General features: G+C 47.4%; 1 protein-coding gene across 15 annotated transcripts in view; it reads left to right on the top strand.

The window, feature by feature from the left end:
* The window catches only part of ARHGEF11 (Rho guanine nucleotide exchange factor 11), a 129,433-nt gene that overhangs the window by 99,294 nt on the left and 3,210 nt on the right, over positions 1-26,929 (top strand). For 7 of the 15 annotated variants that reach the window (XM_058660464.1, XM_058660461.1, XM_058660463.1 and 4 more), the window contains 26 exons: positions 391-465; positions 674-775; positions 1,770-1,868; positions 3,328-3,370; positions 4,445-4,541; positions 4,696-4,818; positions 7,245-7,268; positions 8,566-8,710; positions 9,001-9,100; positions 9,833-9,862; positions 12,663-12,789; positions 17,212-17,391; positions 17,480-17,527; positions 17,721-17,908; positions 18,194-18,340; positions 18,632-18,711; positions 18,865-18,990; positions 19,472-19,589; positions 20,403-20,581; positions 21,087-21,162; positions 21,412-21,579; positions 23,333-23,423; positions 24,124-24,249; positions 24,674-24,735; positions 25,464-25,685; positions 25,990-26,352. In XM_058660464.1, coding sequence (XP_058516447.1) covers positions 391-465; positions 674-775; positions 1,770-1,868; positions 3,328-3,370; positions 4,445-4,541; positions 4,696-4,818; positions 7,245-7,268; positions 8,566-8,710; positions 9,001-9,100; positions 9,833-9,862; positions 12,663-12,789; positions 17,212-17,391; positions 17,480-17,527; positions 17,721-17,908; positions 18,194-18,340; positions 18,632-18,711; positions 18,865-18,990; positions 19,472-19,589; positions 20,403-20,581; positions 21,087-21,162; positions 21,412-21,579; positions 23,333-23,423; positions 24,124-24,249; positions 24,674-24,735; positions 25,464-25,685; positions 25,990-26,352 — 3,139 coding nt within the window. The remainder of the gene's footprint in view (positions 1-390; positions 466-673; positions 776-1,769; positions 1,869-3,327; positions 3,371-4,444; positions 4,542-4,695; positions 4,819-7,244; positions 7,269-8,565; positions 8,711-9,000; positions 9,101-9,832; positions 9,863-12,662; positions 12,790-17,211; positions 17,392-17,479; positions 17,528-17,720; positions 17,909-18,193; positions 18,341-18,631; positions 18,712-18,864; positions 18,991-19,471; positions 19,590-20,402; positions 20,582-21,086; positions 21,163-21,411; positions 21,580-23,332; positions 23,424-24,123; positions 24,250-24,673; positions 24,736-25,463; positions 25,686-25,989; positions 26,353-26,929) is intronic. The other 8 variants (XM_004589048.2, XM_058660455.1, XM_058660462.1 and 5 more) reach the window with 6 other exon arrangements.

The raw sequence follows: 26,929 nt of genomic DNA, 5'->3' as shown, positions 1-26,929 counted from the left end.
GTTTAGGTGTAGGCTCACTGTTTAGTCCACTTGGAAAAACAGCCCCCAGTTCAGCCGTCCCACACGCTGTTATTGTGTTGGCCGACCATCCTTTCTACTCCCTCAGGTCTTTTGCAAACAGGAAGAGAACATTTTCTCTTACTTCCCATCTTCATATGTCATGTGACCAGGCTGTGCGTCTGCTCTGCCCCACCCAGCAGCAGTTGACTTCCTGCAAGTAGAAATCATTTCATCTGTGGTCTGAGATTTGCAGGTGGTGGGGAGAGGCCAGTGTTTGCTGGTGCAGTGGCTCTCTTCGTGAGTGTTGTGCTGTTAGTAAACAGACTTTGCTGAGCTGAATGCCCAGAACTCTGTAACTTCTCATCTCTGCAACTGGAATCTCTCCCCCAGGGTACAGATCAAAGCCCAAAGCCTTTAATTATTGGCCCAGAGGAAGATTATGACCCGGGTTATTTCAACAACGAGGTAACAGTTTCCTGGTTTTTCCTTTCATCATTCTCCGGTCCCACAAGCTGCTCTTGACTAGAAGCAGTGTAACTAGCACCAGCTGGGGGAGGGAGCCTCCTCGTATCAACCCTGGAAGGTGGATAGCATGGGAGCTAAGAGGGAACTGACTGTGCTGCTGTGCCCTGCCTGCACGCCTCCCAGCCACACTCACCCTTTTGCTTTCCAGAGTGATACCATATTCCAGGATCTTGAGAAACTGAAGTCACATCCAGCTCACCTGGGGGTTTTTCTACGTTACATCTTTTCTCAGGCAGACCCCAGTCCACTGGTAAGTCAGAAATGTCATTCTGGCCCTGTCCCTGCTTGATGTTACACATTAGGCCTGTGGGCACATGCTGGCATCTCAAGAACCGAGACAAAATAGGAAACAGGATGGAATCAGAGGAATTCTTCTCCATATGTTACACCGTCAACTCCGTCAGTAGCTAGAAGGAAAGCAGAAGAGCCAGACCAGAAAAATTGTCAGCATAAAGGTGAACTGCTCTGGGATTTTCTGAGTGAAGGTGGCTGCAGAGTAGGGAGTCAGCCCTTGAAAATATACAGAGTAACTGCAAGAAAGCTTGGCACAGAGCAAGACTGTAAGAGGTCCCAGTTTATAGGTGATGACAAGAAAGAATGTGGGGGGGGGGCGTAGAAACCCGAGTACCCTCGGCAGTACTCAGAGCCAGCAGACATACATTCTAGTTAATTGCTTAAAAAGGAAGAAGGGGAAAGGGAAATAAAAGAAAAAGGCTGTGGTATAGTTTTCAGAATAAACTTCATGCCCCAGGCATGCAATGTTCTACCACTGTTAGATGCCAGAATGAACTTGCTCAACAGGTATTTGTTGAACACCTGTGTTTAAGTCCCAAATGGTAGGATCTCAGAAACATTCCTGAATAAAGACATGACATGTCATTAAGAAAAATAAAGCATGAACCCTTGGAAATCAATAGATGAACAAGTGACTGGTAAGATAAAAAAAGTGAAGGAGACAGAGTCAAGGAATGAGGGCTGGGGAAAGGGCTAGGGCTTTTCTCACCACAGGTGTCTGAAACATTCCAACCTGGAATTGTCAGCCTCAGCATTGTTGACATTTTAGGTCAGATTATTCAGTTGTGGTAGATAGTACTTAGCATTTGGGGTGTTGAGTGCATTGGAGGACTTTGACCATTAGATGCCAGTACTTCTTAGTAGTCATGATGCCTAAAAAGTGTCTCCTCAGAGTCAAAATCATCCCTGGTTGAAAACCACTGTTCTAACTGCTTGCTCTCTTTCCCTAGCTTTTTTACTTGTGTGCAGAAGTGTATCAGAAGACATACCCCAAGGATTCCCGAAGCTTGGGAAAAGACATCTGGAGTATCTTCCTGGAGAAAAATGCGGTAAGGCAGTCATAGAATGAGTTATGATTTTACTATACTTTTTGGACCTCTTGGAGACAGAGGAAAACTAAGCAAAACATTTAGGCCACATGGAGAGGAAAAATCTTGGTTCAGGGATTAAGATTTCCTGGACTGTATTTCTAGCTGTGCTCTTAGAGCACAGCTGCTTTCTATACACATTGCTTTTCTCCAGAATGGAGAAAGAAAGGGATTGTCCCCAAATCTATTTGCTCTCTCCTAAAGAACCAATGCCATGGTTTCCTGCAACCCTCCCTGCTTTGCCCATCCCTGGGATGAAGAAAAACAGGCTCAGAAACATCAGAGGATCTGGATGAGTGTGTGGATGGAGCACCCAGGTGTCTAAAGTTCTGCCTGACTTAACTGCACAGAGGCAGGAGTCAGACATGGAAAGACCCCCGCGGTGCCTGGGACAGGTACACACTCGGTGTTGTCTGGAACTTGGTGTTCCCAAGTGTTTCCAAAATTTTGTTGGCAAGAGTGCTTCTGCAAAGCTGTAGCAGCAGTTCCTTCCTCAGCTTCCCGATCTGATCAACTAAACTAATTCCAAATGGCTTTTTGTTTCTGGTGGTGAGTTATTAGAGCTAGTGAGATTGGAGAAAACTGATTTGCCTCAAGATTTTTGTATTATCCCCTTTAAATAGGGCTTGAGTGCGGATGTAGAGCTGCCAGTTCTCTGTTTTGGAACCGCCAGGGGTCAGGGCCTTAGAAGGCAATAGCCAGAACACCAGACTAATTGTGAGACTACGTGACATTAAAGCCGCTTTCTTTTGGTAATAAAGAGGAGGGAGAGCCCATCAGATAGCCTGGTAAAGGTTTCTCTCTTCCTGCTAAATTATCACCAGCCCACTTTTTGGAAAAGCATGTCTATTCTTTAGTCTCTGATCTAGAAATAAGAGTGGATAGCTTCACTTGCAGTCTCAACTTTTCTTTTACTTCATTTATTTTTACTGGAAAGGCATATTTACTAAGAAAAGAGACAAAAAGATCTTATGCCCGCTGATTCACTCCCCAAGTGGCCACAGTGGCTGGAACGGAGCTGAACCAAAGCCAGGAGCCTGAAGCTTCTTCTGGTCTCCCACACAGGTGCAGCGTCCCAAGGTTTTGGGCCGTCCTCTACTGCTTTCCCAGACCACAGACCGGGAGCTGGAAGGGAAATGAAGCAGTTGGGACATGAACAAATGCCCATATGTGATCCTGGCGCATGCAAGGCAGGGACTTCAGCCAGTATAACCCCTGTTATACTCTTCTAGACCCATTTGCTTAATGTTTTATTGCCCATAAACTTGGCCTAGAGTTTAGATATACACTGAGACAGATGAAAGGAGGTGGGTAGATGTTGGCAAAAAAGGACATAACAGTAGCTGCTAAACCCTCCTCCCTGTCTGTTTCCTCGGAGAGTATGCCCTCATCATTTCTGCCCCACTCTTGTATCTTCTAGCCTCTGAGAGTGAAGATCCCTGAGATGTTACAGGCTGAAATTGGTGAGTTTGCTCACTGGCAAGTAAGTCTTCTGGTGTTGTCCTTCTTGTCCTGAGCTCTCAAAATCCTCCAGATGACAGAAGGGACACAGCCCCTGTCCTTGGGCAGGTGTCCTCCATAGGACATTTCCTCCAAAAATTTGCGTAGTAGCTTATAGGCAAGCACAAGTGGGGCAGAGCCTGACTGGGAAGTCACTCTACTTGGTGGAGTTTGTCATGGGAAGGCCTCAGACTTTGATTGAGGAGGCCTGGGCTCATTTCCACAACTTTTTACATGGCCTTTCCAGACCTCATTTGCCTCATTTGCCTCATTTATCCAAGAGGCAGTTGGACTCAATCAGGGATTTCTAAGAGCCAGGTCAATCATCAGATTCTCTTGGGAATCTCTCAATTTTCACACCTGATAGGTGTGAAAAACCAGGGCGTCACACTATCCTACTTCAAATTCTGACTTCCTGGAATGTTGTTAGGGTTGGGGTGGAGTTATAAGTTCCTTAACAGATAATGATGGCAGCAGGTCTGGAGTGAAGACCTGGTAAACTGGGTGACTCCTGAGCTCCTTCTAATCCTAATCAAGACAGGGGAAGAGGATTTAGCTACCTGCCCAGGAACTTTTCAGGGGCTTCTCAGGAAGGAGAACTTATAGGCACAAGTCGTAGGGTGAACAAAACTTGCTGCTCCCAGTGACTGGTTCTCACATAGGTGGAGCTAAATGCCATCAGAAGGGATACACCTTTTGCTTTCTGCTGGAGAGTTGATGTTTCATGGAATGTGAAGTGCTTACCTTTGTGATCCTTGTGAGCTGGCCATGGTCAGTGCAAGGGAATGAACCCTCTCCATTGGAGGGCTGCGCTTTGGTGTCACAGGACAGTGTATCTAAGCATATCTAATGAGAGTGGCATTAACTCCTCTTAGTAGAGGAAGAACAGGACATGTTTTTTTCCTTAACATGGACCTTGGACTTCAGGTATCTAGTCCTGAATTCAGACCATCACTTCTTTTAGGCTAACTAGGGACAGAAAGCCAGTCTGTCCTCCCTGGTAACCCATCCATTCTTTCCCTTGGCTCCCACTACAGATTTACGGCTGCGCAACAGTGAGGACATCCGCAGCGCCCTCTCTGATGCCCAAGGGGCAACCATGCCAGAGATCCAGGAGCAAATCCATGACTACAGGTTTGCGAGGCCGTTCGTTGCACTCTGTCCTTGCACCTCCACCTCTTGCCCCTTCTTGATCCCTCTGTGTGTGTATATGTTTGCCTCATCCCTTTTGGGTGCGCATCTGAGGAGAGTTTGTGTACATTTGTTCCTTTCTGTGTGTCTGGCTTAGAACAAAACGCACTCTGGGGCTGGGCAGCCTATATGGTGAAAATGACCTGCTGGACCTGAATGGGGACCCTTGCCGAGAGAATCAAGTGGCCGAGAAGCAACTGGCTGCCCTTGGGGATATTCTGTGAGTCTTCAGAGCCCCTGCTCCCTGCACATGGATTGTTGACATAGTTTGGGGTTTCTTTTCCAATTTCACTCTAGCACTTCTTGCCTGATTGTCCTTCCCCTGGTGCATTTCTCAAGCAGAGGTCTACTAATATGCATGGGATTACCAAGCCCGGGACTCCCCACTATAATTCAGTGACCTTGACAAGCCTTGGCCTTCAGGAATATGATGAGCTTTCTGCCTCTTTCTAGACCTCTTCCCAAACGTCCACCCTTCTTGCCTCTGAGATTATGTCTGACGCTATGAGAACAGTGCTGTGAGTTTTTGGTGGATAAAGTCCTTCAAAACTAACAGTGAAATCATGTTTTTATTAATTATATCAGAAACTTACAGTTACTTATTAAAGAGATGCAGGAACCCCTGTTATACTCTTCTAGACCCATTTGCTTAATGTCCAGAATGCCTGCGTTACAGTTCCCAACATGACAGGCTTTCTGGGGACATTTCCAGGCTTAGCAGTTTTGTCTCTGTACTGTTTCTCACTAAGTAAAGATGTGACCTTGGCCAAGCCATTTGATCTCACTGGACCCCATCTGTAGAGTAGTCAAAGTTGGACTGGATGAGCTCTACAGCCTCCATGAATGCTGCTGCTTCAACCTCATGGCACCACTGTTGGGTACCAAGCACTGCTCTGCCTTCAGCATTTTTTGGGTGCAGTGATGAATGAATCAGCCCTGACCCTGACTGAGCTTACCTTGTTATGGGAACAGCAGTGCTTCACAAAAATGAAATGGGGTGGTATGTTAGAACTAAGTGTTGGTGGAGAAAGTAGAGCCAGCAAGGAGAACAGAGCCCGTGGATTGCAAATCTAACCAGGGTGGTTGGGCAAACCACAGGGAAAGGGAACCTGATACATTCAGAAGGAACAAGAGAGCAACTCTGTGGAGCCTTGTGGACAACCACACCCACTCTGGGTTTTGCTCTTGGAGAGGGAACCATTGAAACTGTGCTAGACTAGACCAGGCCCTGAGCAAGATAGTGATGAAAGATTCCAAACAGGGAGGTCGGCTTAGCAGCTCCACAGGAAAACATGTTAAAGAGAACTACCCAGAGGGGGAGAGGCAATGGGAGCTCTGAGATAAGAGGTATATTTTGATGATGGAGTCACCATGACTGTGGGGTTTGACTAAAAGAGCAAGGAAGTTCCCAGGGATTTTGTTTTTACCTATACAACTGAAGGGATGAAGGTACCAACACTCAATTGCCTGGGCAATGGTTTTGAGGTAGAAAAGCATGGCCCTGTTTTGGACATGTTCAATAGAATGCTGGGTAGGTGCTACATACATGAATCTGGCATTTAAGGACATCTGGGCTAGGAATGAAACAGATGCCATCACACAGAGCAGGGATGCTTTGCAAACTTAACCCTCTGACCTTCAGTGAAACCCTGAATCTTTCTGGGCTTTAATATCCTGAACAGTCAGATGTCATCAACTACCTCAGCTAACTCCAGGGATGGAGGCAGGACCTTACTGAGCCTATTTTTACAGTAGTTGGGTTCATATGTTCATGATGCCTGACCAATGGTGAACACTCAAATATTAGTTGCTGCTTGCATTTATCTCTTCTAAAAAGGTTTCTTTGGATTTACTCTCAAGGTATTGTTACTTCCTTCTCATCTTCTCTCCTCCTGCCTCAGTATTGCTATAGCCCTTCTTTCTATATTTTTTTCGTTAATGTTTGTTTATTTATCTGAAAGGCATAGTAATGGAGAAAGAAAGAAATGGCAGTAAAACAGACAGCTTCTATCCACTGATTGGCTCCCCAGTTGCGTTAGGACTAGGATGAAGCCAGAAGCTAGGAATTCCATCCAGGTTTTCTAGGTGGGTGACAGGGACTCAAGTACTTGAATCGTCTGCTGCCTCCCAGGTGGATTCAGCAGGAAGCTGGTTCAGAAGCAGAGTAGTAGGATGTTGAACCAGACCCTCCAGTTTAAGATGCAGGTGCCCCAGACAGCAATTTAACCCATTGTGTCACAACACCAACCCCCCCCCCCCCTCCACAACAACCCTTATAATGGTCCTAGGTGGATACAAAAGGAAACCTCTTTCTCCAAAACCTCAGACAGCAAAAAACATATAACAAGTTAGAGGCTTGTATTTACCACATTCCTCTTTCGTTTCACTAGAAAGACATCATTGTCATAATCATGTCTTTATTACTCTGTGCCATTAGCATCCCTTGAGGGAATAACTCTCACCCACTGAGCCCCAAGCTGGTTCTAGGGCTGTGAGCAAGAGTCTGGCCTTTTATCATGCTTCTCCCTTCCTCTTTCCAACCTTCTCCCTTCCTCTGAGAAAGAGCTTACCTACCTCCCAGACTCTGCCCAGGCCACAAGCCTCTGTCTTTGCAGTCTGAGTCATCTGTTCTTTCTTTTGTTCCAGGTCCAAATACGAGGAAGACAGAAGGTGAGTGCATGGTGTGGTTCATTTACAGCTTTCAAGGTGGGAAGGAAGGGGCCCAGCTGCTGTGCTTTCCATCTCTGCCTGTTTCAGGGAGTCCATAGCATTCTAGGACCATCTAGGAGAATGGTCTGTGCAAGTTTTGTTCCCAGGTGACTGTAATCCTTGCACATGGGTGTCATGATCCAAACCCCTGATGCTCAAGGGTCATTGGGGATGTGGGTGGTTTCTAATTCCCATACCTGCTTCCTCATTTCCACTCTAATCAGCCCAGTGGCTTCCTTACCACCTCTTTCCTTCAGCCATTTAAAAAAATACAAGTTGTAGTTTTATCAGTCTGGATTAAGAGCGACCTCACAGGAGAACTGGGTGCAGCATGCTTCCTTTCTTGGCGTGTGTTAGGATATTTTCTACAGCCTTAAATAAAGATGCTTCAGAAAATTCATAAGTAGAATTAGAAGGTGAGTTTGTTTTGTTGCACAATATGTTAAAATTCATTCTTTTTTCATAAACTTCCTAATACCCTGGTGCATGGACTTCAAAAATTTTTGCACAAAAGTAAACATGCCTTTTAATTCTATTTTCAACAAACTTTTTGAAGTACCCTCTTTCATACGTCATTGCTTCTCATAAGCCCATGTTAAAATGATTCTGCATGCCCCAAATACACACACTCACACACACACACACACACACACACACACAAAGATGGCAGTAGTCTGTTTAAGAGGGCAATGAAGCCAGCAATGGCTAGAGGTGTGCTGCTTTGAATCTACAAAGTGGATAATCTGCCTACCAGATTGCAGACCAAATACATTTCTAAACACAGAGCTCTGGACAGTTTCATTTGTGGCAATTGGAAGCTACTTGACAGTTCCTTTCCAGCAGGATACCTTAACAGAGGCTAAGTGACGTTTCTTCCTTCCCCTTGCACCACCCTGACATCAATGCTCAGGAGATCTGCAGACGTCAACCAATCCTCTAGTGCTGCCCGTGCCTTGGCTAGCAGAGAATTATTTGCTTGCATTTTAGGAAAATGGCCTATTTTTCCACTAACCATCACACCCTCACTGGGAAGTTTCTACTTAGGAAAAGAAGAAGAATTCTTCTGGGGGTCTTGCCAGTTTCTTCTTCATGCTGTCTCATTTGATTATTCCAGATTTGCCCATTACTACTCCTTCCCCCCTTCACTGGATTGCTGTGGGGAGATTGTCTAGAGCAGGGATTTTATTTGGCCCTTCTACCTGTTACCAGGAAGCAGAATTTTAGCTTTCTGATTCACAGCATGGTTCTTCTCTTGCAGTGCCCCCATGGACTTTGCCGTCAACACCTACATGAGCCATGCTGGAATCCGTCTCCGAGAAGCCCGACCCTCCAGCATGGCAGAAAAGGCCCAGTCTGCTCCTGATAAGGACAAGTGGCTCCCCTTCTTCCCTAAGGCCAAGAAGGTGACAGCTACCCTAAAACCCAGCTGCTCTTGTGCAGTCCTCTGTGCTGAGATAGACTAGAAGCCGTTTTTCAGTTAGTAGTACCATCATTCCACCTTTGGATATGGGATCAATGAGAACCCTCAAACTAGAGTAGCTCTCTGTCCATTCTTCCAAAGCCGGCCAAAGGTAAATGTGCTTTTTAGGGTATAAACATGAGGCAGCTTTCTAGTTTGGTGCCAGTGATGGAGTGATTGGCAACTCCATCTGGAGATTGAGACCTCCTACAAATCCAGTGTCTCTTGTCTCAGCAGAGCAGCAACTCCAAGAAAGAAAAGGATGCCTTGGAAGACAAGAAGCGAAACCCCATCCTCAAGTACATTGGGAAGCCCAAAAGCTCTTCCCAAAGCAGTGAGTATATGGGGAGCAGCAGCCTTGGACATACCAGCGTGTTTGTTGGTGGAGGGCCTTCCTATGCTTCTGGGAGCCCTGGGCCCCAACTCTTAAGACTGCAGCTTCCTCTCACCACTGCCGCTGTCTGTCCTGCCACATCTAGTGCAGGCTCTGAAGTACAAGTTAGTGTTTGAGCCAGAGAGGCCTTGCCAGTCTCTGGGTCTTAGTCTAGGAACTCAGAGCCAGTTATAGACTCTGAACATCCAAGCGAAGGAACATTGCCCCCATTGATCCCATCCGTTGTACTCAGCATGTAGGCCTGTTGTCGGTGCGTTGGGTGCAATACCAGACCCTGGATTAGGGATTTGAGTGATTTTCAAGTGGAAATAGGGGAGGGCAGCAAATTTGTTATCAAATTTGTTATCAAATAATGTTATCAATAACCTAAAACTCACTTGACATTCCCACTAATCTCTTCCCAGCTGTCAAGTGTCTATAAATTGTTGCTCTTTTACCCTAACCCCAGCCAATATATTAAATCCCTGGTATCAATGGGAACATGGTGTGGACATGCTGACTTTCTGAAATTGCTCTTGTAGGGGAGACGGAAGGGAGGGACCCTGCTAGATCCACCTTGATTTTGGTCACTACCTTTTCATTTTCCAGATTAATGTAATTTTTATTTTGACTCTTGAAATATTAATTTGACTTTTCATGGTTTACTTTTGTTTTTGTTTGTTTTTCTTTTAGCATTTCATATTCCTTTGTCCCCTGTGGAAGGTAAAAGGACCATTTTCTTTGGATTTGTCTTTGCATTAGCATTGAGTTTTCATCTCCAAATCTTATCTTCCTTTTCCCTTCCCTTTCTCCTGTCCTATTCCTTTCCTCCCTCCCTCTCTGTATGTTCCTCCCTGTTGCAAAAGCTGCTCTATGTCACAAACCTGTGTCCAGGGGGCTTCTGCCCTCATGCTTGGGTATAAGACCTTGCCAGCCTAACCCAGGGTTTTGAGGAGCAGAGACCCTCCTATCCCAGATAGGTGTTCCTAGGGATTCTGGTAAGAGCCCTTTAGCTAGCCCTCTAGCAGGTTTTTTGGTTCTTGTTTAGTTTTGTTTCTTAACAGTCTGAGGCCTCCTAAATTGTGTGGCCTCTCTAGAAATGAGGTTTTGGAGACCAGGGTTCTGTATCTGTGAAGGGACCCCTCACAAGCTGAAGTATCCTGTAGAGAAGTAGCTCAAATTTTCATTTTCAGTTGAAATTATTTGTGAAAGTAATTTTTCTTCTAGTAAATTATGGGTCTCTCACAGTTTTTCTCTTGGGTATTTTTTATTTGTTAATATCATCTGCTTTGCTGAAGCACCTCGATGTGGCTTTCTTCTCCTTTGACTTTTACCTGCCAATGCTGTATGGCTGTAGCAGGTAACAGAATGACTAAAGCATACCATGAGAATCTAATACGTTCTGGAATCTATGGATTCAAAACGTGAATATGCTATCCATTGACCCACAGAAGTTGGGAATTTAGATTGAAATGTCCCAGAATTAGAAGGTTCATTTCCCATCAATGAGTTTATATATATGTAATTAAGTGAGTGATGTTTTGGGGGACATTCCAATAAATACAGAGAGCAATGAGGTACAATAGGAAATCATTCTGTTGCTAGGATTTATTTTATGTAAACAATACTTCTAGACTCATTATGCCGTTAAAAAATTATCTTAAAAAAATTTAAACAAATGTGACCTCTATTCCCCTAACACTTAACATCTTACCTCTTGTCCACCCTCACTGGGAAGACCTGCGGCCAAGGCAGGCCTCCAAGGCTGAGCAGCTCCCATCAGCTTGAGAGGGCTGGAAGCACCCAGGGCAGAGGTGTGCTAGCTGTTGCCAGGGCACAGTAAGGATGCTGGATACAGCAACTCTTTGAGTCAGATTTTTCCATTGTAATTTATTTGTTTAGATTGGTATTCTCAATTTCCCACAACAGCAGCAGAATTCACATCTAAAGATCAAACAGTTGCCAAAGCTAGAAAACCTCAACATTGAAAGTTTGGCCTTTTGGGATTGGTAGCTGTTACCTGTGTGTTAGCGAGGTATCTGACTGATAATAGCATATAGTTCACTTTTCTTTAGTTCCATTGTCATTCATAGACTAAAATAGAACAAAAACTGTTAGTGAAACTTCACTCTTAGAAAATATGCTCCCTTCTACCTATTGTCCCCATTACTTTGGGTCATTCTGTTGAACTAGATCTTAGTACTATGTCTTCCTGTAGCTAAGCTAGAACTATATAAATACTATTGGGCCTTTTCCACATGGCCAAAACAAAAGAACAGCAGACTCAGTTTGATGACTTTCAATAATAGGATGCTCCCAGGCTCTCACATTGTCACCCAGCCAGGATAGCTTGGGGCTGTGGCTGCACAGCCGACCCTGGTGTCTGCAGTAGCTCCATGGCCCAGAGGTCCGTTCAGTGCAGGCAAGCAGATCTAGTCCTAATGTCCAGAATGAAGCTGATGGGAGCCCAACTCCTGAAACATGCACAGAAGCTCTGGTGTAGTTTAAGCAAAACATTACCCTGGCCACCTCAGAGACATGGAAATGTAGACTTTGAGGAGAGCAGATAACATTTTTCTGTTCTTCCGGCTTAGACTGTTTTAAAAGGCAGGTTTGGGGACAGGGAAGTTTGTAGGTTTCTGTATATGGATATCAGAGTCTGGAAAGCAGCTACAGACTTTGTTGGTGCAGCTTAGATGAGGACCTAGAACTTCCCCAGTTCCCGCTGGTCCCAGACAAAGCAGTATTTCTGGCCCAACCCCTGTTCTAACATGACTGGACTCAGAGATGAGCTAGGTGAATTAAGATGAACCAGTCTCCCTCTGTCATGCTGAAAGCTGTGGTAACCCTAGGTGTGGGTTCTCTTCTCAGCATCTGTGATACCATCTGTGTCTTTGCTGTCTGAACTCCCTTCTGTTTGAACAAGAAGAGCTGTCTTCATTTTCACAAAGTGTCTGGAATTTGTCAGAGTGACATCTGCTCTGTTGCTCCTCCATTCCCCTCACTGGTATAAAGGGTTTGGTTCTTTATTGATGGACACCTGAGGGGTTAGAAATATCAGGAAGGAGAATAGGAAAAAGCCAAACTAATGAACTCTAAAAATAATAGAAACTTGAACAAATCTGATTTGACAACACACCCAGTTGTTGTTTTTTGCCTTCCTGGCTAATTGTTTTAGCTAGTACATGGCTCTTAAAAACCTAATCATGTTTCTTCGAGCAGAAGTGTTATTTAATAAAGATCATAATATCCAAAAAATAGTTCCATGGAAAATGGGCTTCCAAATCCTTCAGTTTTACACATGAGGAAGAAGTGGACATAGGATGGTAGAGTGGCCATCCAAGGCCACACGGCGTAGTCATAGAAGGGCCAGGACAGGACCAGATCCATGCCGCTTGATTTTCCTGCTGTTCTCATCCATGCTTGCTTATTGCTCTGTCTTCTGGGCTAGCGGGGAGTAAGGGCTGGAAAAGCGATCCCTGAACAGAAGGCATAGTACCCTTCATTTCCTTCTTGCCTCCAGTCAAACCAGGCAATGTGAGAAACATCATTCAACACTTTGAGAACAGCCAGCAGTATGACGCCCCAGAACCCGGGACACAGCGACTCTCCACAGGAAGCTTTCCTGAGGACCTGCTGGAAAGCGACAGGTAGCAGTGACTGGGTAGGGCTTGCCAGCTGCCTGGGGAGAAGAGCATGGACAGAGTTTGGTGCTAGGGTCTCTTTCTGGCCACTTTACCTTCTCTGCTAAACAATATAGCTCTCACTTAATAAAACTATCTCCCCAGCTGCCCACACTTGATGCCTCAGAAGACACCCTCATCATGTGTTGGAAATGAGGCCAATGGAAGAGCAAGAGGATAGGCTTTTACAGTTTTCTTTGGATTTAGTCCTATTACTAACCTGCATCCCAAGACTGAACTAGATTATATTATAAGGCAACTAAAGAAGAAACCCTAAATGACAGGGATTAAGGAGAGTCTAAAGGGGAACAGAGAGAAGTCCTAGAAAATAAAAGAGTTAATAGATGAGGCAGTGTCTGTAAGCTCCAGGTATACCCAACAAATACAAAACTGTTGGATTCAGAACAAACTCTCCTTGCCTTCTCAAGAGGAAAGGAAAATTGAATCTGTGTTTATGTCTGGTCAGGTTCTTTTTCTGAGATTTTTTTTTTTAAGATTTATTTATTTTTGTGACAAAGTCAGATATACAGAGAGGAGGAGAGACAGAGAGGAAGATATTCCATCCGATGATTCACTCCCCCAGTGACCACAACGGCCGGTGCTATGCCAATCCAAAGCCAGAAACCTGGAACCTCTTCTGGGTCTGCTGCATGGGTGCAGGATCCCAAAGCCTTGGGCCATCCTCAACTGCTTTCCCAGGCCACAAGCAGGAAGCTGGATGGAAAGTGGAGCAGCCGGGATTAGAACCGGCGCCCATATGGGATCCTAGCGTATTCAAGGTGAGGACTTTAGCCACTAGGCCACACCGCCAGGCCCAAGATTTATTTAAATTGATCTTACATCCACTGGTTCAGTCCCAAAATGGCCATAATAGCTGAGGCTAGGCCAGACTGAAGCTATGGGGCCAAACAGTTAGCCATCTTGTATTCTTTATTAAGCACATTAGCAGGAAGCCGGATTTTTTTTTTTGTAAGATTTATTTATTTTTCTATTGCAAGGTCAGATATATGGAGAAAAGGAGAGACAGAGAGGAAGATCTTCCATCTGATAATTCACTCCCCAAGTGAGTGCAATGGCCAGTGCTGAGCCAATTCGAAGCCAGGAGCCCAGGACCTCTTCTGGGTCTCCCACACGGGTGCAGGGTCCCAAGGCTTTGGGCCGTCCTGGACTGCTTTCCCAGTCCACAAGCAGGAAACTGGATGGGAAACTGGGCTGCCGGGATTAGAACTGGCACCCATATGGGATTCCAGCACATTCAAGGCGAGGAATTAAGCCGCTAGGCCACGGCACCGGGCCTAGGAGCTGGATTTTAAATGAAACAACCGAAACAAACTGGTGCTTATATGTGATGCCAGCAATGTAGGCAGTGACTTAAGCCATAGTGTGACAGCATCAAACCCATCTTGTTAGGCTCTGACTAGAATTCTTGCTGGTATTACAACACACTTTTGAGTTTCTTTGCTTGACTGTGAATGTGACACAGTGATAATCAAGTCATGTTTCGAATTCTGCAGCCTACATTTTAATGTAAAGATTGTTGATACTCAAAACATCCCTCAGGTCACCCTGGAGGAATAATAGTGTGATATTGCATAGGAAATTAATTCTTGTATAACTTGAACTCCAAAAGCCCCTGAGCTACAGTAGAGGCAGCACAAACAAGTCATTATGTAGCAGCCTGGGTAGATGTTGCAGCCATTTTGCCTTTGAAATAACTGTCAAACTGTAAGTTAGATGCTCCTACTTGAATACATGTTTGTTCCTCTATTTATATTAAGGCTTTATGTTAAAAAAGAACTGGCCGTAGTGAGAACCGACAGATTTAGGGGCAGTAAGTTAGATTTGTACTGTGGGGAGAGATGGAGTTCTAACATAGGTGGGTAGAGTAAATACACAAATTACATGATTGCTGCAGTAGTCATAGTCTTACAGTAAATATTTTAAAATTATAAGACATCATTAACATTTTGAGAAAATATTCAAGATCATTAACCTACTTGCGCTCTTGGCATTGCAAGTTAGATTTGCCCAAAGACATTCACCAGATCTTCGTACTACTTTCAGCAGAAGACTTAGATTTAATCATATAAACTCATGGATTATCTTGGGATAAATAGTATTTGTAGGGGCAAGGGTAGTGGTGCAGCAGGTTAAGTCACTACTTGGGACTGCCACATTCCGTATCAGAGCTCTGGTTTGAGTGCTAGAGAGCTGCCTCTGGTCCAGCTTGCTTGCTAATGCATCCTGGAAGGCAGCAAATGATACTTAAGTGCTTGGGCCCCTGCCTTTTTAGTGGGAGACCCAGCTGGTCCAGGCTCCTGGCTTCGGGCTAATCCGGATGTAGTTGTTGCCAGCATTTGGGGAGTAAACCAGGAGATGAAATATCTCTGTTTCTTTGTCTGATAACTCTGTCTTTAAATAGATAAAAAACTTCTTAAAAAATAGAATTAGCAGTATGATGGGTTAGAGGATGTAGACACTCAACAGATGTAAGATGATACCCTCAGTTCTAAAAGGCAGAAACGTAGGAATGCTTGCCCAGGGGTGGATCATTTGCATTACGTCTTGGTGGGGATCTTACTGCCTTTGCACTTGAAGGACAGCTCTGCAGCCCCGCAACCCCCCACTGAGGAGGTTTGTCCTGGGGCTAAAGTGGTTCACTACAGAAACTGGTGAAAGTGTTTTAAATTAGCCTGTGTTGAAGTTGTTTTAACAGATTTCTAGGTAATGATAAGTTCAGTAGGGGATCAGTCAGCATTATGCATTCTGACTCTGCTGGACAAACCCTCAGAACCTCAGGAAGTGATCTCCACTTTGGATCCTCCGGTGTGGAGAGAGGTGATGAATGGAGATCAGGATGTCCGGCTCCCTCACTGTAGCAGCTGCTGTGCTATTAAGACCTCCACAGACATCTCTAGGCCTTCTGTTGTCCCTGAAGCAGAGCAGGATGTAGATTAATAATAATGTCGGCAAAGAACCGGCACAGTAGGGCATGGCAGGGGGAAGAAGGGGGGCCATCTCAGGGCAGCTAGAGGTCAGAGATGCCGTGTCTCAGGGCTGATGCACTGCCGGATGTGACCGAGAGCAACAGCAGTCATCACCAACTCATCAAACCTCAGAAATGCTCAGTAAAGAAGCATGGCGGAGCCGGAGCATATCTAGCTCCTTTAAACATCCTCCCAAGCCTCCCAAATGGAAGCTTAGGAAGGGAGCTGTTAAGAATGGAAAAAATTCACATGGTGATGGGATGAGTCGGAATGCAAGCAAAATTCACATGGCGATGAGAAGAGTTGGAATCCAAGCACAAGATAGAATTTTTGTAGTGGCGCTGTATAGATCCTAGAATGAGTATGTGGATGTAGGGACCGAACTTAACCTCTGAGAAAACCATATAAAAGGAAGAAGTCTACCTCCAGCAGTCACACTGGAGCTGGACAGCAAGGACTGCTGAGAACCCAGGTCCTTACCTTCCCCTGTAAAAGGAATTCAGAAGCATTGGAGAACAGGAGATGACGGCCTTGTTGAAAAAGTGAAGATACACACTGCACAAACTCATTGAGGCCTGCGTGGAGGGGAATAGCCCCATCTCCGAACTGTTTTACATTACGTGGCTTGAAAAGGAGAGGCACATTGTAATAAGGTGGAAGGATAGCCATAGTTTTTCTGAAAGTATGTGGGTAATCTCAAAATCTAGGCACTGCCCCTTTTTCACTCTATATGATCTGAGTTTCTTGTCAGGGTAGCTAGCAGGTGTGCCAGTTAGCATGAGAATATATAATAATGAGTAAGCATATAGTGAGCTGTAGGTCAACCGAGGTCAGCCTTTGCTCCCAAAACCCATTTGAGCCTGATCTAGACAAGGAGTCTATTTACCTTCAGAGCAAGAGGAGCCAAACCCATGTTCCTGTGGATATTGAGATCATAGGTAATATGACTTCCAGGCAGCTATACTGCTTCTTCCAACTCCCTGTCTCAAAATTGAGGGACGTGGCTGGCTTGTTCCAAAGTAGAGGCAAGACATGCTGGCTACCAGAGGGCCCCAGGGGCAGGGAACTGGGGCCTGTAGTCCTTAATGGGGACTGTGATAGCCACAGCTTGCCTGACAGGAGTGTGGGGTTACAGGCCAAGATTTCATCTTCCTAATGGGACCCTTTCCCAGCACGTCAAAGAGGAATGTGAGAGACCCTACCTACCAAGAGAGGCTGAGGGGGAGAGAGCAATTTGTAGAGTGCCTTGTTGGAGTGGCTGGGTGCAGCAATAGGAGTGGTTTGTCACTGAGACACTTCTACATTCCGATGCCTTAGCACTGTAGGGGGTGGAGGGTGGAACCCACAGCATCTTGAGAAAGGGAGCAGATAAAGACCAGCCTGAATGTGTCCCTTTCCACAGCTCACGCTCAGAGATTCGCCTGGGCCGCTCTGAGAGCCTCAAGGGCCGGGAAGAGATGAAACGGTCTCGAAAAGCAGAGAACGTGCCCCGCTCTCGCAGTGATGTTGACATGGATGCTGCTGCAGAAGCTACTCGACTCCACCAGTCAGCCTCCTCTTCTGCCTCCAGCCTGTCCACCAGGTTAGCAGAACTCAAGTGGCCCCACCCCATGATGTCCTGGGGACAGACCAGGATAGATGGTTGCTGAGAATTAATTTTCTCTCCACAGGTCTCTTGAGAACCCAACCCCTCCCTTCACCCCCAAAATGGGCCGCAGGTGAGTAATGGAACAGGGTCCCTCTGTTGACTATCTCTACATCCTGTTGGTACCTGGCTGCCACTCCCACCACCGAGCAGCTGACTAAGATTGCAGCTCTACCTCATGGCCCATTGGCTTTGTGTGGGTAGAGGAGGGAGAGGTAGGCCTATGTGTTTTTCTCAATGAAGCTGAGCTATCTGTTTTTCTTCAGGAGCATTGAGTCCCCCAACTTGGGGTTCTGCACCGATGTCCTCCTTCCCCATCTCCTAGAGGATGATCTGGGCCAGCTGTCTGACCTTGAGCCAGAGCCAGATGCGCAAAACTGGCAACATACAGTGGGCAAGGACGTGGTGGCTGGGCTGACCCAGAGGGAGATTGACCGGCAGGAAGTTATCAACGGTAAGAATATATTCCTTTCACACTTGTGTGGACACAGGTCTGGGATGCCGCAGACATGGAGGGTGTGAGCCAAGTAAATAGGAGCAGTAAGTAAGTAACTAATAAATAAATAGATAGATAGAAGCAGTACCAGGTCCATGGGACCTGTTTCTGTAATTCCACTTCTGTGACCTTTGGTATAGTCTGAAACCAGCACTCCAAGTCCTCCAAAAGGAGAATGATATGGGGACCAGGACAGTGACTGGAGGTACTCACTTTTGCCCCTCTGTCACAACCACCACTCAGAGTTGTTTGTGACCGAGACTTCCCACCTGCGCACACTCCGGGTTCTGGACCTCATCTTCTACCAACGTATGAAGAAGGAGAACCTGATGCCACGGGATGAGCTGGCCCGGCTCTTTCCTAACCTGCCTGAGCTCATAGAGATTCACAGTAAGGAGCCTGTGCTCTTCCAGCACCTCCCCTGCCAGCCTTCACCTTTCTGTTCCCATTTGACCCATCTGCCGGGGCCTCCCTGGGTAGATAACCCTGTCACCCCTCCTGGTAAAAGAAAAGTTGGTGGGCAACCTAAAACCACTGAAGTTTCTCCCAAAAATCAAATGGTTTCTAGACCCTTCCATGGAACTTTTGTCAAAGGTTTTTTTTTTTTTCTCGCCACCTCAAAGGTTCTGGCAATGTAGCTCAATCCCAGACATTTCTCTATTTTTTCTCCCCTTATCCCAGATTCTTTATGTGAAGCAATGAAGAGGCTCCGGGAGGAGGGTCCAATCATCCGAGGGATCAGTGATCTCATGCTGTCTCGGGTATGTTCCCAGCTTTGTAACTTAGCCAGAGGAGATTAGAGGAGGTGTGGTTCTACTACCCAAGACTAGGGAATTTAGCCTGGAAAGAGTGAGTGGGGACTGTTCCCAGGCAGAAGTGTGATGCTTGGACTGGTGTTCATTCTGTCTCCTCAGTTCGATGGAGCCGCCCGAGAGGAGCTTCAGCAGGTGGCTGCACAGTTCTGTTCCTATCAGTCCATAGCCTTGGAACTGATCAAGACCAAGCAACGCAAGGAGAGCCGGTTCCAGCTCTTCATGCAGGTGTGTCGTTGGCCTGCCTCAGCCTTCCCTCATCTCCATCAACTTCACTTGAACTCCCTCCCTCTGGCCAAAAGCATCTTCTGGCTGTACAGCAGTTCCTCTGCCATTTGCACCTTCCCCACATAAGCTCTCCCAAAGCATCAGTACTCGAGGGCTGGAGATGTTCACAGAGAGAAGTGCTGGACCAGCATTCAGAAGGCTGGCTCACTGTGTGCACTTGGATGGAGCTCAGTGACATTGTCTGTAGAACAGCAATGATAACTGCCCTCTCTTTTGACTATATCCTTTTCTTGGGTGTTGTTGCCTTGCTACCAACAGCCCTAAGTATTTACAGAAAAAGTGCCTTCACTGTTGGTTAAATGTCCTGACTAGGGCTAGGACCCATCTTCAATTTTCGCATCCACCTAGGACCTGAGTCCTCAAGCCAGCTCCTAACTAGAGGCTAAAGCCTTCCTTGGTCTGTCCCCCTCTGCCCACCTAGGAGGCTGAGAGCCACCCTCAGTGCCGAAGGCTGCAGCTTAGAGACCTTATCATCTCGGAGATGCAGCGGCTCACCAAGTACCCCCTGCTGCTGGAGAACGTCATCAAGCATACAGAGGGTAGGGGCCTGGGGAGGGGCTCAGGTGGGTCACAACAGACCTCCTTTCAAAGGCCTCTGGCTCTTCTCTGTGACTGTAGCCCCGTAGGCCTCTGTGGTCTTCAGTGTCCTCATCCTTACCTTGTTATGTGCGTCTTAGGTGAAAAGCGATTGTACTTAGGCTTGGAACAATGCAAGGTGCTCGGTAGGAGGAATCAGGGTCACTGCTAGCTTCTGTGGAGACTCTGCAATTGATGAAAGCACAGCCTGGCTCTCAGGCACTCAGCTCCTGTGATGGGCATGGTCTCACACCTGGAGCTGCAGCAGAACTTCAGTGTCTGTTCAGTACACACAAGACACAGCCGTAAGTGGTAAAAGTAGAAGAGTGGGGATCAGGCTGACTGAAGGGTTGAACTGAGGCTGTTGCTGTCCTAGGGCCCTTGAATTTCTGTGCTGCCCTCAAACGTGTAACCGAGTCAGAGAGGTATGAGGAACCTCAGCCTGTTTTGCACAGGTTATCCAAGAGGCACCATAATCCTTGCCCTGCCCCTGTCCCTGTTGCTGTTCCTCCAGCTGTACAGCTGGTTGTGACTAGCCAGTGATGCCCAAGGATTCTCAGTATTGTCTGAGCAGTGCGGTGAAACCCAAGGGTGCTCAGCAGAAGTTAACTCTACCACTTAAGGTCCTCAGCTGGACAGTGGTAGCTGTCCTCTACCCCTGCCTGCTTGTTTGAGGCAAGACAGTTACCACATACCTGAACAGGCAGGCATTATCTGGCCCTGAGGTGGACTTCTCAGGTAGGAACCCCTAATAGTCAACTCTCCCATATTTGTAGGTGGCACCTCTGAGCATGAGAAGCTGTGCCGGGCTCGGGACCAGTGCCGGGAGATTCTCAAGTATGTGAATGAAGCAGTCAAGCAGACAGAGAACCGGCACCGTTTAGAGGGCTATCAGAAACGCCTGGATGCCACCGCCCTGGAGAGGGCCAACAACCCTCTGGCAGCAGAATTCAAGGTAGGCAGAGACTGCAGCAGTTAGCCCTTCACACACTTCCAGGGCACCCTTAGGAGAGTCTTGGAGATATAAGACATAGAGCATCTGTAATAGGCCAGCACATACTGTATTAGCACCTTATTCCCAGAGAGACAGAGGCAGATAGCCCCACCAAGAAAGGCTGGGTGTCAGCACTCGGCCTGAAGGGCCGGAGGCAGGATAGGACTTGAAGCTAACTGAAAGATGCTTGGCAGAGAACAAAACTGGAAGGATGGGCCAGAAAATCAGTCTTGAGGAAGTCTGTGATAGAATGCCTGGGAGACCCAAGTCAGAGTCACTGATGTATTCCCAGCATAGTACAGGACACAGGACTTCCTCACTGCCTTTCTACTTTGTATCCCCTACCAGTGTGGAAGGCCCAAGCTCTTCCTTATTCAAAGCTTTTTCCAGCACCTTAGCACAATGTCTACTGTAGGCAGTTCTCAAATGCTTGTTGAGTGAATGAATGATGGTCTCTATGTAACAGAGCCTGGACCTTACAACCAGGAAGATGATTCATGAGGGACCTCTGACCTGGAGGATCAGCAAGGACAAGACCTTGGGTGTGTATCTGGGACTGTTAATGGGACAGGGTCTATGGGGGATGGGACCCAGATTCTTTCTTCTCTGTTCCATGAGCCTTGGGCTCTGATACTGTAATGAGATAGACAGTAAAGTGACCAGAGAGAAAAGAGTTGGGTCACTAGTCTCCCAGGACTAGACTCTGGGGACAGGCCTCAGACAGCTGGTGCTCCCCACTGTGCTGACAAGTGCTGAGTGGACAGCAGGGTCTGCCTACCACCACCCTCCAGACCTGCACGTGCTGCTCTTGGAGGACCTGCTGGTGCTGCTGCAGAAACAGGACGAAAAGCTGCTGCTGAAGTGCCACAGCAAGACTGCCGCGGGCTCCACAGATAGCAAGCAGACCTTCAGCCCTGTGCTCAAGCTCAATGCCGTACTCATCCGCTCTGTGGCCACAGGTACCCTAGATCTTTGGGGGGTCATTCGGTCACTGTAACTTGTATCCATTGAGCATGGTTATGGAGACCAACCTGGGGCCTTACAGGACCCATGTCCACTTGGCTTCATTTCCTCCTGTCCTGACCCAGTCAAAACAAGAGGATGTGGTCTGAGATCCAGTAGAATGAGAGGAAAGTAGAGGAGAGATCAAGATGAAGAAAGACAACCTGGAGTTGGGAAGGTAGCTTGTCGTCATCCCTCAAGGATAGTGCTGGCTTGGATGGTAGGTGGAAACACCCAGGATGGTTTAGGGATGTTGCAGGATTAGGCAGTAGTAGTAAGACAAGCCCTCTTGCTGCGAGTTTCCTGGACAGAGCTTGGATATGAAGGGCTGCAGCACTCACAGTCCAGACCAAGTACAGCAGGCATAGGGAAAAAAACATTTTTTCTAACCTGTACCACATACATGTCAGTCATCACCATTTTTTGTTTTTTGTTTTGTTTTGTTTTTCGTTTGGTTGGTTGGTTTGCGGTTTTTTTTGTTTTGTTTTGTTTTGTTTTTTAACATGTATTTGTGGGTCCGGTGCAATTTTTAACATTGTGGGTCTGATTCAGTGGCTAAATTCTTACCATCTAAGTGCCAGTATCCCATTAGGCACCAGTTTGTGTCCCAGCTGCTCCATTTCCCATCCAGCTCTCTGTGTGTGGTCTGGCAAAGTAGCAGAGGATGGCCCAAAACCTTGGGACCCTGCACCCATGTGGAGATCTGGGAGAAGCTCCTGGCTCCTGGCTTCGGATCGACTCAGCTCAGGTTGTTAAAACCATTTAGCAGGGGGTGAACCAGAGGATGAAAGATCTTCCTTTCTGTCTCTCCTCCTCTCTGTATATCTGACTTTCCAGTAAAAATAAATATTGGAAAACAAAATAAAATATTGGAAAGTCAGATATACAGAGAGGAGGAGAGACAGAGAGGAAGATCTTCCATCCGATGATTCGCTCTCCAAGTGGCCATAATGGCCAGAGCTTCTTCCAGGTCTCCCACATAGATGCAGGGTCCCAAGACTTTGGACTGTTCTCTACTGCTTTCCCAGGCCACAGTCAGCTGGATGGGAAGTGGGGCCGCCAGAATCAGAACTGGTGCCCATATGGAATCCCAGTGTGTGGACAGCAAGGAGTTTATCCGCTAGGTTACTGCACCAGGCCCAAATCTTTTTTTTTTTTTTTTTTTCTTTAATGTAGTTTACAGAGAGAGGGGAAGGGAAGAATGGAGAAAGCAAGAGAATCTTCTATCCACTGGTTCATTCTCCAAAAGACCCAGTGATCTTTACTGGAACAGTCCAAATCCTTGTACCATCTCACATGGGTGACAAGAGCCCAAGGACTTGGCCATTTTTTGCTACTTTCCCAAGTGCATTAGCAGAAAGTTGGATTGGAAATGGAGCAGTCAAAACTTAAACCAGCACCTACATGGGATGCTGGTATTCTAAGTAACAGCTTTACCCAGGGCACACAACACTGGCCCCCAACCCTCGCTGTTATTAGGGCAGAGGGAGATGGGGGGCCTGTAACAGGTGATGTTAGTGGTCCCAGGATTGCTTCTGTCCCTTCTGCAGCGGGTCCCTGGTAGTTCTGAAGACTCAAGTCTGTCTCATGCAGTATTCTTCATCTGTGCTGAGGGTCAGAGCTTCAGATCCACACTCTGTGCTCTGGCCCAGACTGCGATCATACATGCCATCTTCAGTTCAGACTTTCTGTCTTCCTTTCCCCTCATAGATAAACGAGCTTTCTTCATCATCTGTACCTCTGAGCTGGGGCCACCCCAAATCTATGAGCTGGTTGCATTGACGTCATCAGACAAGAACACGTGAGAACAGAGGGGTCCTGTATAACTGCTGTTCCCTTGGGACCAGGGTGGTGTGTATGAAAATGATGTGTAGTGAGACTCGGGCTGGGCCCCATAGTAGTCCCTGACAGGTGACCAGGAAGGGAGACGGAGGCAGGACAAGCATGAAGAAGCCATGAAGGGATCACCACCCCAACCCTTCGACCAGGCCTGTTCCAAAGAGAGTGAGCCCCCAAAGACTAGCAGCCACCACCACTGCTGCTTTCCCTTCTGCCCACTCCCATCCCCTCCAAACCTGTTACATCTACCCGTGCTTCTCAGACCTTTGCCTCCAAGGGCCCTGCTCCCCACCCGCATGTTCCCTGACAGCAGCCATATGGCTCAATGAAGGAAAGTAAGTCAAGTCAGACAATGTCTCACCCTCAGGGTCTTCGTCTGTGGAATGTGGAAAATGCTACCTCTTAGGGAAGTATTTGGAGAGAGAAGACATGTAGAGGGCTTAGCACAGGGCATAACAGAAGGTTGGTGTTCGGTCATGGTCTCCACAAGCCATGTAACCCCAAGGGAGAAGCTAGTGAAACTAGGAGGGAAGGGGGAATCTGCAGTGAGGTCTTGGGGCCGGGTGGAGAAGCCTTAAAGCTCTAGAGCGGCAAGTCTGCAGGGAAAGAAGTGTGTTTGCTCTCATTCTTACCACCAACTCTCTCTTCTTGCTGAGCAACAGGTGGATGGAGCTCTTAGAAGAGGCTGTGCAACATGCAACCAGGCACCCTGGAGCTGCCCCAGCACCCGCTCGTGCCCCAGTCCCAGGTCCCCAGGAACAAGCCCACCAGGACCCCACACCCAGCAGGTGCAATACTTACTCCTTCAGCCCCTGTGCGTGGCCTGCACCCCAAGCCTCCTATTCCCGGCTTCTAAGCCATTGACCCCAGGATAGGCAGCCTCCATGGGAAATGCTAGTGGGGAATTGGACAGCTCCAGGCTCCAGCAGATGGAGTAGAGACACTTCTCTGTCTTCTGTCCCTGTGTACTCTCTCCCCACAGCCTTCCACTTGACTGGCACAGAGACTGTACCTATACTGGGGCAGGGGGTGCAAGAAAGGGACTAGAGAAGCTAAGTCAAGGGTCTCTTTTCTCCAGATTGCCAGCCAGACCAGGCAGGGTATGAGGGCTGACACTCCCTTTTCCTGAACCCTACTTGTTCATTGTCCATTTTGGTGGGGAACCCAGGGTAGAATTCTGTGACATTGTCTCACATTTGGTTACTCCCTCAGGGTAGACCTGGATGACTCCGAAGTGTTCCACAGTGAAACAGAGACAGAGGAGCCACTGGGAGGTAAGCCCCCTGAAATGTATGGGAGGAAAAAAATCCATCGGGCCCAGAGAGAAAAAGATTAGAGAAGAAAATGGGGTGGAAAGAACCTGGCAGCAGAACAAGCTTCAGAGTGTGCCCTCGCTCACTTGTCTGCATGACAGGATTAACAGTGGAGGAAGAGAAGCGCCATTCAGCCGAGGTCAGGAGTTATGGTGGGGGTGGGGATGCAGAGACTTTGAGAACAGCAAGCATAGGGGACGGAGGAGCTCAGGGTTTCAGGCACAGTTACTGGGCTGGAATGGAGAGCTGGTCCTCAAACACGATTCTCATTGGAAATTTTTATGTGAAAGTCACTCAGGGATCCCAGGCTTCTGACTGCATCCCTGTTCTGTTTACTTTCTCCTTTCCTGGCTATACACCCCTTCCAGATTGTGCTCCAGTGTCCCCTTTTCAGCACTGCCTTCTCTGATCATGCCGCCTGATACTTGTGCCTTATTCTATTTCCCACAGCACTGACCACTTACTTACAGGCAACACTCTTTACTCATTTGTTGCCTCTCTCTGCCCCTGCAGTCAAGTTAAAGCCCCACAAGGATAGAGATCTTCATGTTGTTTACTGATGTGTACAAAGATCCTGGGATAGTGCCTGGCCACTGGGTGCTCAGGAAGCATTTGCAGAATGACTCAGCCGCTTGGATCCAGAGTCAGCCTCCTCCCATAAATGTGTCTGATTCTCTCCTCATCCCTAGCAGGCTCTGGACCCCAGAAGAGAGACCAAGGGAAGCAGCCAGTACTGCCAGGGGATCCAGAGCAGGAGGACCATGGAGAGGAGGAAGAGCTGGGTGCCCTGCCTGATCCTTCTGCGACCCTGGATGGAGAGAACAGCACTATTGGGACAAGGGCCCCAATCCACCTGGCCCTGCCAGGCCCTCTGTTCATGGAAGGACTTGCTGATTCAGCCCTGGAAGATGGTGAGTAGCTCAAGGTCTGCCATCAGCCTCTGGTCCTCAGTTGTATGGCCAGGATGAGCAGGCAGACACCTTCACCCTCCACCTGCTGAAGGCTCTCTGCATGTGCTTGAGGTCAGGTGGATGTAGAAATATGAAGTCAAGGGGCCTTGGACTTCAAGCCCTACCCTATGACTTAAGGCAGGTTGAGCACTTGGGGCAAGCGTAGAGTACCAGTGCTTTACCCCCACTGTGCTCTACCCCTGCTGGCATAGCATGCAGGCCCATGCAGGGGAAGCCATCCACCTCTTCCTTCTTCCCCCTCCAGTGGAGAACTTACGGCACCTGATCCTATGGAGTCTGCTGCCAGGTCACACTACAGAGACACAGGCTGCCGGGGAGCCAGAGGATGACCTGACCCCCACACCTTCTGTCATCAGCATCACCTCTCATCCCTGGGACCCAGGCTCCCCTGGGAGAGCTCCCACTGCAGGTGAAGGGGACAGCACTCAGCTCCCAGGGTCAGAGTGCAGCCAGCCAGAGCAGGAAGACATGGCTCTCTGCTCTCTGGAGCACCTGCCCCCACGGACCAGAAACTCTGGGATCTGGGAGTCTCCTGAGCTGGACAGGAATCCAACAGCAGAGACTTCAAGAACAGAAGGCATGGGCAATTACAAAGTTGTGAGAAAAGGTAAAATAATTGGGTGTGTTCCCTGGGGAGACAGAGCATTTTGCAAGGGTTAAGGCAAACCATTCCTCCCCATCTTGACCTGAGGACTGTGAGCAGAGCTCACCTGCAGTGCAGGAGGAGAGGTGCTGCTATATGAGGGCTTTGGAGTCAATCGAGCTTCAGCACCAAGGTTGGCCACACCTATATTGAGAGTACTTGCATGGAGCATGCGTTAAGATGGGGTATTTGGGTGCCGAAAGTTTGTGGAATCCATGCATAAGTTTTATTTTTTCCCTGACATGCATTATACATTAACTTTTTGAAGAGCCCACGTATGCATGTGGATTTCAAACTTTTGGTACCAAAATTAACTTATCTTTTCATTTCATTTTGCGTGCACTTTTTTTTACTGTTGTATCTGTGACCTTAGATAGCCTTCTAAATCTTTCCTGACCTTTGTTCCATGATAGATGAAGACATTTCCTAATGCCTGTTAGGAAAAGGCTGCAGTGATCTGGAGCCTTCCAGTCCTGAGGACAGGATGTGGCTCTGCTCAGGCATTCATACCCGAGAGGGAGGGCAGCCACTTGCAGCCAGA

Source organism: Ochotona princeps, chromosome 2 (genome assembly GCF_030435755.1).
Source record: "Ochotona princeps isolate mOchPri1 chromosome 2, mOchPri1.hap1, whole genome shotgun sequence".
Lineage (NCBI taxonomy): Eukaryota > Metazoa > Chordata > Mammalia > Lagomorpha > Ochotonidae > Ochotona > Ochotona princeps.
This window is presented reverse-complemented; position numbering and strand designations above follow the sequence as displayed.